Consider the following 8,313-nt stretch of genomic DNA (forward strand, 5'->3'; position numbering starts at 1 on the left):
CCCCCCCTCTCTTTTACTTACACTCGAAGAGCTTTCTATAATATAGGGTTGGTCTTGTTGAAGTACTCCTAGGCCTTCTTGATTGGAGAGCTGGAGGAAGAAATGGACTTCGCTCTCAGATGAAGTGGAATGAGTCTGAAGCATCTATTGGCAGGGTGCTTGCAGTTGAGGTCAGTATGTCTTGATATTCTTACTTTATTTGCATGATCAGGTAGTCTACTTTTTCGTTTTTAAGTATTTGGAAATACATCCTGAGTCATCTCAGAACAGACAATTCCCAATTTTTGAACATTGTGCCCCTTCCGGTTAGGATTTGTAAACCGGTAAAACTTAATTGGAGATATGATCATTGTGGAATCCAATACAACCTCATTTGGTTTTTCAAAATAAAGTTCTTGCAAATCCCACTTCTTCCCGGGTTTTGTAAATTCTTCCGTGGTGTGATGATATTTTAGTTTGTGGCCGTGCTAGTTATTGTTGAGTTGTCCCACATCGGTGGGATTTGAGATCCTTGGTCTTCTTATATGGTCTTGGACAATCCTCACTTTATAAGCTAGCTTTTGAGGTTGAGTTAGGCCTAAGGTCCATTTATCATGGTATCAGAGCTAGGCCCATCCCAATTATTGTAATCGATGTTGGAACCCCATTTATGTTGTCCATGCTCCAATTTGCTGGCCTGAGCGTGAGAGGGGGTGTTGAGTTGTCCCACATCGGTGGGATTTGAGGTCCTTGGTCTTCTTATATGGTCTTGGACAATCCTCACTTTATAAGCTAGCTTTTGAGGTTGAGTTAGGCCTAAGGTCCATTTATCAGTTATTGTTTTGTGGTTATGATTTGGTTTGTTCTTATGAGAATGATGTTCAAATGTTTGCAAATTTATATGGGTTTGGAGCTCTAAATGAACTGACTATTCACAAATAAAGTGTGATTTGAATCGTGTGCAGTGTTAAAGGCTTATTTAAAGTGCTTTAAGCCCTGAAGCTCAGAAGCCCAGGTTGTGCGCTTCGCCTCGCTTATTTGATGCTTTAGTGCAGGCGTCGAGGTGCTAAGGCGTGCATATCTTCGTCAGTGGGCTCTGCCTTTAAGAACACACCACTGTCCAATGAATATTTTTGACAAAGTGATGTATTAGTTTTTAAGAAAACACCTGACTACTTTTGGTGATTAAGACTAAGAAATTAGAAATTTAGTATGAGAAACTAACCACTAAAAGCCTAAAACTACATTTTTTCCAACTAAATAAAAGATAATGAACTCTGAACTTAATTCCATTCTTTTGTCCAAATAATTATTGTTTGTGTTTATAGTAACATTTTCTTACATTGCATTTCTGTTTCGTATATTCTCTTCATTGGTGCTTTTCTTCAGTAAAGACCCCACATGAATTATTGTTTGTGTTTATGATAGCATTTTGTTACATTGCATTTTTTTATATTTTCTTCATTGGCACTTTTCTTCAGTGAAGTGCCCACTTGAATGAAGCTCCAATAGACTTAAGCAGTTCTTTTCGCTTTTAATTACTCTGTTCGTGTAAAGCACATGTGCGGCTTATTTGTTCAATGAGCACTGCGCTCGATCCAACTTTCAAGATCGATTATCAATAACGAGCTTAGCTGCAGAAAACTTGGCATAACTCGTTTATAGTACGTCAAAATTTGGCTAATTACTTGAGAAAGAAGTTTTGTGATTTAGTTTTTATGCATCACTTTCACTTGGTATGCATTTTCAATATTTTGCTTGTAATGGGAGTGTTGTTTGTATTCATAAAAATTAAGAAAAAATTGACTCATCTAGAGACAAGCCAAATCAAGCCTAGCTCGTATAAGTTAAATTCACAATGAGCTCAAGTTTGACCTCATAGAAACATAATTGGGCGGAGCTTCAACTCGAGCTTGTTCATTAAACGAATCTTGAGCCAAGCTTGAACCGTCAGAGTTCAGTTAGAGCATTCTTGTACACAATTAAATTTTTAATCGGAAAAATATGCCCTTTCTGAAAGCCTGCCTTAGGATTTTGATCTTTCGCTGACTTGTTGACTGCCTGATGGAGAGCTTTAGTCTGTGTGGATTGTGTACAAGCAATTTTAATGTTTATTCTCTGAAGAATCTTATTGCTGTAGAGACGTTTTTTTTTTGATAAGGTAAAAGTAATAAGTACCAAGATGGAACAAAATAGTACAACACGCAGCCCAGATAACATCTCCAGAAAGTCAATACACTGATTCTGATTTACTAAATTACTGCAATTACGCCAAAGTTACAGATTATGAAGGCATGTATTCTTAATTCAAATAATGTGATTCCTGTTCCCTTCAAAGCAAGCCTTGTTCCTTTCCAACCATAAGGTCCACAGAATGCACAATGGAATGGTTCTCCATATCTTTCAGCCTTCTAGATACTCTTTGAGATTGCCAAGCTTCTATAAGGCCCCTTACTGTTTGAGGCATCACCCGAGAAATGCCACAAATGCTGAAAAATAGATTACAGCATTGCCTAGATACTCTGCAATGGAGGAGAAGGTATTTACTGATTCCTATTCTTCTTTACAGGAGTAACATCTATTGCACGACCTGAAACCTCTATTCTGCAAGTTATCTTGAGTCAAACAGGCCTCCCAAATAGGTATCCATCCAAAGCATGCTACCTTAACTGGAGCTTTGGTTTTCCAAATCATCTTCCAAGGCCAATTAGCATCTCTGTGATTTGACGTCTCTACCTCATGCTGTAACAACTTTTCGCTGAATGTTTTTTATCCTTGCTGACAATCCACAAGAGTGTATCCACCTTGCTCAGATCAATTGAAACAGATTCAATTTGTTGGAGCAGGTGATAAAAATCCTCAACTTCCCAGTCATCCAAATTTCTTAACTGTTTTTGCCTCTGAACCATGTAAAAGAACTCCATGAAGTGGCAGGTCAATTAAAGAGAGTTCATTTATTAACTTAGAGAACTCTCTCATTGCCCTTGTGTTTCTAGCTCTTCCTCTCTTCTCCTCTTCAAGCCTGATTATATTGAAATCTCCTCCCACTGTCCATTATTGAGACAGACCACTGATTGCTGCAAGTTTTTTCCACGAGCCTCTCCTAGCTTTCCTATCACAAGGGCCATATACCCCAGTTAATGCATTTTGAATTTCTGACTTTTCTTCTTCCAATAAAACAGTATATGATGCATCCCCATAAATTTTTCCAAGCACTTCCACCTCCTCTTATCCCAAAAAATGATAATTTCCCCACTATTTCCTTTTGCCTCCACCTCGACCCCGTCAGTCCACCTAGACCCTCCAATTTGTTTTATGCAAGCTGGATCCATACCCTTTATTTTTGTTTCTGTTAAACACACAATATATGCATTCTATTTTTGTAGAAGCAATTTTACCTTCTCTTTTATCTGCCTTATTGATTTCCCTCATATTCCGGCATATGATTTTCATCATTGTTCAATTATCAAAGCCCTCCTACCCTTGTCTCTGCGCCCTTTATCTGCACCTCTTCGGAATCCCATCCCAAACTCAAGTAGCTTCGGTTCCCTCTCACATTTCTCACTTGGTGAGGCAGAACTCACTGAAGAAGATGTAGAAGGTTTCTTGGGTCTTGAACTTTCAATACGCCGCAGTAGCTCCAATAGCCTGTCCCCAATTTCATCCGATTTTATTCCCAGTTGTTTGCTAATTTTTGCCATGTTCCTTTTCACCTATATCGAAGCTTCCAGTTGGTTCAATCTTTGTTGCATATGCAGCACCTATCCTTCATACCAAGGGAGCATTAAAAGTGGTATGGCAACATCAAATTGCTCTTCGAAATTCATCATAGAATGGTCTTCCTCTCTTTCATTATGAGAATTATTGCTTGGCAGATGCTCCATATCATCCCCCTTTGCACTCAGAATATCTTCATCATTCTGAAGATTCTCCAGACCTCTCTCTTCTTCAATCTATGTAGCATGCACTGTCAATAGCCCATGAATTTTAAATTGTTTCATCTTGTAGTTGGTCCTCTTCCGTCTCTCTTCCCCCGTGGATTTTGCTTGCGGTGATATCGCCTCTATCTCAAGACTCAGTGTATCGAAGAAATTAGAGATCTCTAGATCTCTGCTGGAATGAGACTGCGGGGCTAATACATGGGTCAGCCATTCTTGGTCTATAAATAAAATGAGTATTTTCTTTTCGTGATATAGAAAAATTATTTTCTTTTATTTCAATAAAATAATTACTTTATTTTCATATTATAGAGAGTTCTTTCTTTTTCAACCAAAAAAGAGTATTTTCTTTATAGTTATGGAGCATAAATTTTAACATAGTTTTGCGTAAAAAAGTAAAGCATCACATTAGTTCCTTTGGGTTAGTCTGAATTTTTAGAAGAATAATTAAATTGTTGAAGAAAATTGAGTCCTGAAAATGTTGGGTATTTGGTGGGTGGGGAGAGCAAGGATACATGGGGACTTGGGGAAAGGGGGTGAAGAGAGTAACAAAAAAATATTTTTTTACTCTCTAACCAAACACTAGAAAATATTTTCCGGAAAAAGTTTTCCACTCACCAATCAAACAAGGGAAAATAAGTGATAAAACCACTCATTTTCCATGGAAAACTTTTTCTAGGGAAACATTTTCCATGGAAAACATTTTCCTTCATACCAAACACACCCTTAATGTCGCCTTTTCATGATTACACTCATTGGCAAGAAATAGCATGTCTTAGAGCCTTGATGCGATACTAAAGCGCCCACAAAGCGAGGCGATGCGCTCAACATGTTTTGAGCCTCGCTTCAGGGCTTAAGCGCGCTTTGACAACACTGGCCGATTTAACCCATAGAGGCACTTTAAAAATCAAATCATCCACTATTAGCTCCACAGTTGCCGGAAAAGATACGTTGGTTTCTCACACAGATCTCGCCCATCTCAAATGACACCTATCTCTTGTCTCTTCATCTATACCCTCCAAGATGATGACCAACCAGTTTAAAAATGTTTTCTGACCATAAATGAGATGGAAGACCCATTAATTTGAGCCACACTTTCTCAGACTTGGAATTTTGCCGACTGCAAATCGAAACAGGGGACCACCATTCCAGGAAGAATTCCATATTGTTGAACTTCCATTTTTCCATTTTGAATCTTTCTGCTTCCAATCTCAAAGGAAATTTCAACAGAAAATATTCATCATTCACCACTTTAACTCTTACCCCTGCCAGGATCCTCCAATTTTATTGACCCATTTTTGAATTTCCCTGTAACTTGGACGCTTATGAGTATAATATCTAAAAGAACCCAACAAACATCTGCGATGAAGTTCGACCATACACCTTAAAGAAGTTGTTTCGATTCGAAGCTGATTCGGACCTAAAGAATCATCCTTCACAACTTTATTCTCCTCCTTTGGCCACTCTTCTACCTGTGCTATCTGGGCATAATTCCATTCGCTGTTGGGCTTTCTTGGCTCATACCTCGGCTCCTCCTTCTCCACAACATAATTTTTAACTTAAACTGCAAAATCGCACCATCCTGATCGTGGATTATTCACACTAATCTCAGGGATTATGATCATGGATTTATAATTGCCACAACTCTGACAAATCTTCTCATCCCGTTAAAGTTCTGGAATATGCGATATGAATACAATTGACGTTGATAATTCCAGCTTCTGCAAATATTACATTGTCCTTCTGTTGCCGATTCCATACATTTGCATAACCCCAGATGTTGCGTCTATCAAAAGTAACATGTTCATTTGATTTTTCCCTCCTTCCCAAGATTTCATACCAGTAGTCACTGAGTTCCGAAACTTCAAAAGATTTGGTCCCTGAAGTGAAAAAACACTCTTCCCATTCTAACTTGTTAACTTCCACCTTCACTTTTCTCGTCGCTGTAGAGTAGGCTTAAGTTACTCAGTGAAAAGTATTCTGTTAACAAGAAGCAATGAACCAGGGAAGAAACAAATAAGTGATAGAAAAAGATAGAACTCAGAAAAAGGAATGGCTAAAGAAAGAATCGAAGGAAAATGTATGAGAATTGAATTTAAGTTACTCAGTAGAGACATGTTTAACCCCTCTCCCACTCTTTGCATGCTTTCGCCAGTTATATATTTCTGGATATCCATTACTAATTAGTGTTACATATTTATCCAGGTTTTGCATGCTTTTGCGGCAGAAGGGGCCCACTGTACTAAAGTTCGTGAGATACTAAATGCTTCCGATGTAAGTCCAAACCCGTAAACAATGGTATACTTGTGTCGTCCAGTTTGTGACTGTTTCAGAACTTTTTCAAATTCTGAGGCTTTCAACCACCCATGTACGAACTCAATTCTTCAATTCTGGATGTTAAGATGTTCCTATGGACTTGTTGAGAAAGATCTTTATCTAGAATAAGAGGAAGGGAATAGAAATTAACTTGTTGGAATAAGATGAATTTAGAAACGTTTATAACATGCTTGGCAAACCTAATAAATCTTTGAATCGCAATTGGAATCTTTAAGTATTTCCGCGTGTCCAGTATGGAGTGGGGCAGATTCCCCCGTGGTTTCCTTCACAATAATATGCTAAATCAGAAAAAGTTCCTACGGTGGGAATGGGAGGCATAAGAGACATTGGAATATTGCTATATCTTTGATGAATCTATTCAGGGACTGACTACTTATTCTGGAGTCATCTAGACATCCAACTGAATTTGCGTCTGTTAGAACATAATAAGCTTACAGTTTTTTTCTTATCAAAATAATAAGTTTACAGTTTTACAGATTCAAATCAACTGACAAAATAGTTGTGGCAGAATTTGAATACTTTCTGCTTCATCATGGGAACTGTTCTTGAGAATTCGGTTTCTAAAATTGGATTTTCTAAAGAAGAAGAGTTTACAGTTTGAGTTGTTAAGATCTTGAAACAATCAAAGACACATGCTCTTTTTCTTTTTCTTGTTTTCTGTAAAATCTAGTTTGTGACCTAGCCGTTAGCATATTTTTTCGTAAATATCATAATGATCATCTAGTTGTTTGTTCTTTTAGTGATGCTATGTTTCTTGCCGTATTCTAGATGACAATAATGCTAAATGAAAATAAAAAATGCAGGTCTAGAATTGCTTAGATATCATCCCTCTCCTTGTTGGGCCGTGGGACTGAGTTGTAGTCTGGACCAACTCTTATCTCAAAAAAGTGTTAAAGACTTTGTTTTAAGTTGGACCTTCTAATGAAACCAAGATATGTTGATCATGTTTGCGAACAATCTTTAACTTGCAGGTTTGGAGTGCTTATAAGGATCAGAGACATGATCTGTTCCTCCCTTCAAATGCCCAATCTGCAGCTGCTGGAGTTGCTGGATTAATTGAGAATTCCTCCTCCAGGCTGACTTATGTTCTGACAGCTCCTCCCATGCAAACTGGTCAAGCAAAACCTCCAGTCTTGACCACATCTGATTCAAATGGCAAGCAGGATCAAGGTCCATAAAATGAAAAGTTAGCCATGACTGACTATACAAACATCTTATGAAATGTTTTGGCAATAAAATATGCTGCTCTTCTCTTGTTGGCACTTGAAAGGCATGCATGGTCTAGCATCACATGAAAGGCATGCATGGTCCTCCAATAATTGGAAGAACTAAATATAAGAAAAAAAAACGAGTTTCATCATGCGATGCGATACCCCCATTTGTTCTGCATCTTGTGTACAGTTTCTCCCCACCCCCTTCACTTATTTTGTTGTCTTTGCCGAAGAAGCCAAATTAGAAGCAGCAGGACATGGTTATCCAATATGTAAAGACAACCAAAACAGCCTGTAAATTATGTTCCTTTTGAAATTATTCTTGTAACATTAGTAGAGTTGATATTGTTGAGTTTTGGAGTTTCAATTGCTTCACTCCTGAGCTGATTTGTCGAGCTTTTTAGTTGCGTTATTTTTTGTTTATTTACTCCTTCCGCTGAGATGTCATCGGTGTAAATAAACTCCTCCACCTTCGTAATTAGTTCTTTATTTGAGGTTTTACTTTTAGTGAGATAATTGTGGTTGTGGTGCATTACTTTGTGTAGCGATCAATTTTTGTCAAATCTAATGAAGTCTTTGAATGCAGATACATTAAATAGCAATAAATTTTTTGTACATGCAAGGATGGGTGGCATTTAGATCTTTGAGCGGTAGTGTAAGAAGACTTGATGAACTGCTTCGTGGATTGCAGACCAGTCCCTGGTGATGATAAATTCTTGGGAATCCAAAAACCTAAGACAACATCATACAAGTTAGAATTCCAGTCTTTTCTTGGGACATTTCGCCAAGCATATATCATAAAATTTGTGCGATTGTTATCCTTTCCCATTTGGTGAACGCCTCGGGAT

The 8,313-nt window shown here is 37.9% G+C and overlaps 1 protein-coding gene across 6 annotated transcripts in view; it reads left to right on the top strand.

Annotated features, from left to right (window-relative positions):
• The window catches only part of LOC109236535 (dnaJ homolog subfamily C GRV2), a 53,670-nt gene extending 45,703 nt beyond the window's left edge, over positions 1-7,967 (top strand). For all 6 annotated transcript variants that reach the window (XM_019402725.1, XM_019402727.1, XM_019402724.1 and 3 more), the window contains 3 exons: positions 47-170; positions 6,123-6,191; positions 7,226-7,967. In XM_019402725.1, coding sequence (XP_019258270.1) covers positions 47-170; positions 6,123-6,191; positions 7,226-7,432 — 400 coding nt within the window. In that variant the 3' untranslated portion in view covers positions 7,433-7,967. The remainder of the gene's footprint in view (positions 1-46; positions 171-6,122; positions 6,192-7,225) is intronic.
• Positions 7,968-8,313: the final 346 nt, after the last annotated feature.

This window comes from Nicotiana attenuata, unplaced genomic scaffold (genome assembly GCF_001879085.1).
Source record: "Nicotiana attenuata strain UT unplaced genomic scaffold, NIATTr2, whole genome shotgun sequence".
Lineage (NCBI taxonomy): Eukaryota > Viridiplantae > Streptophyta > Magnoliopsida > Solanales > Solanaceae > Nicotiana > Nicotiana attenuata.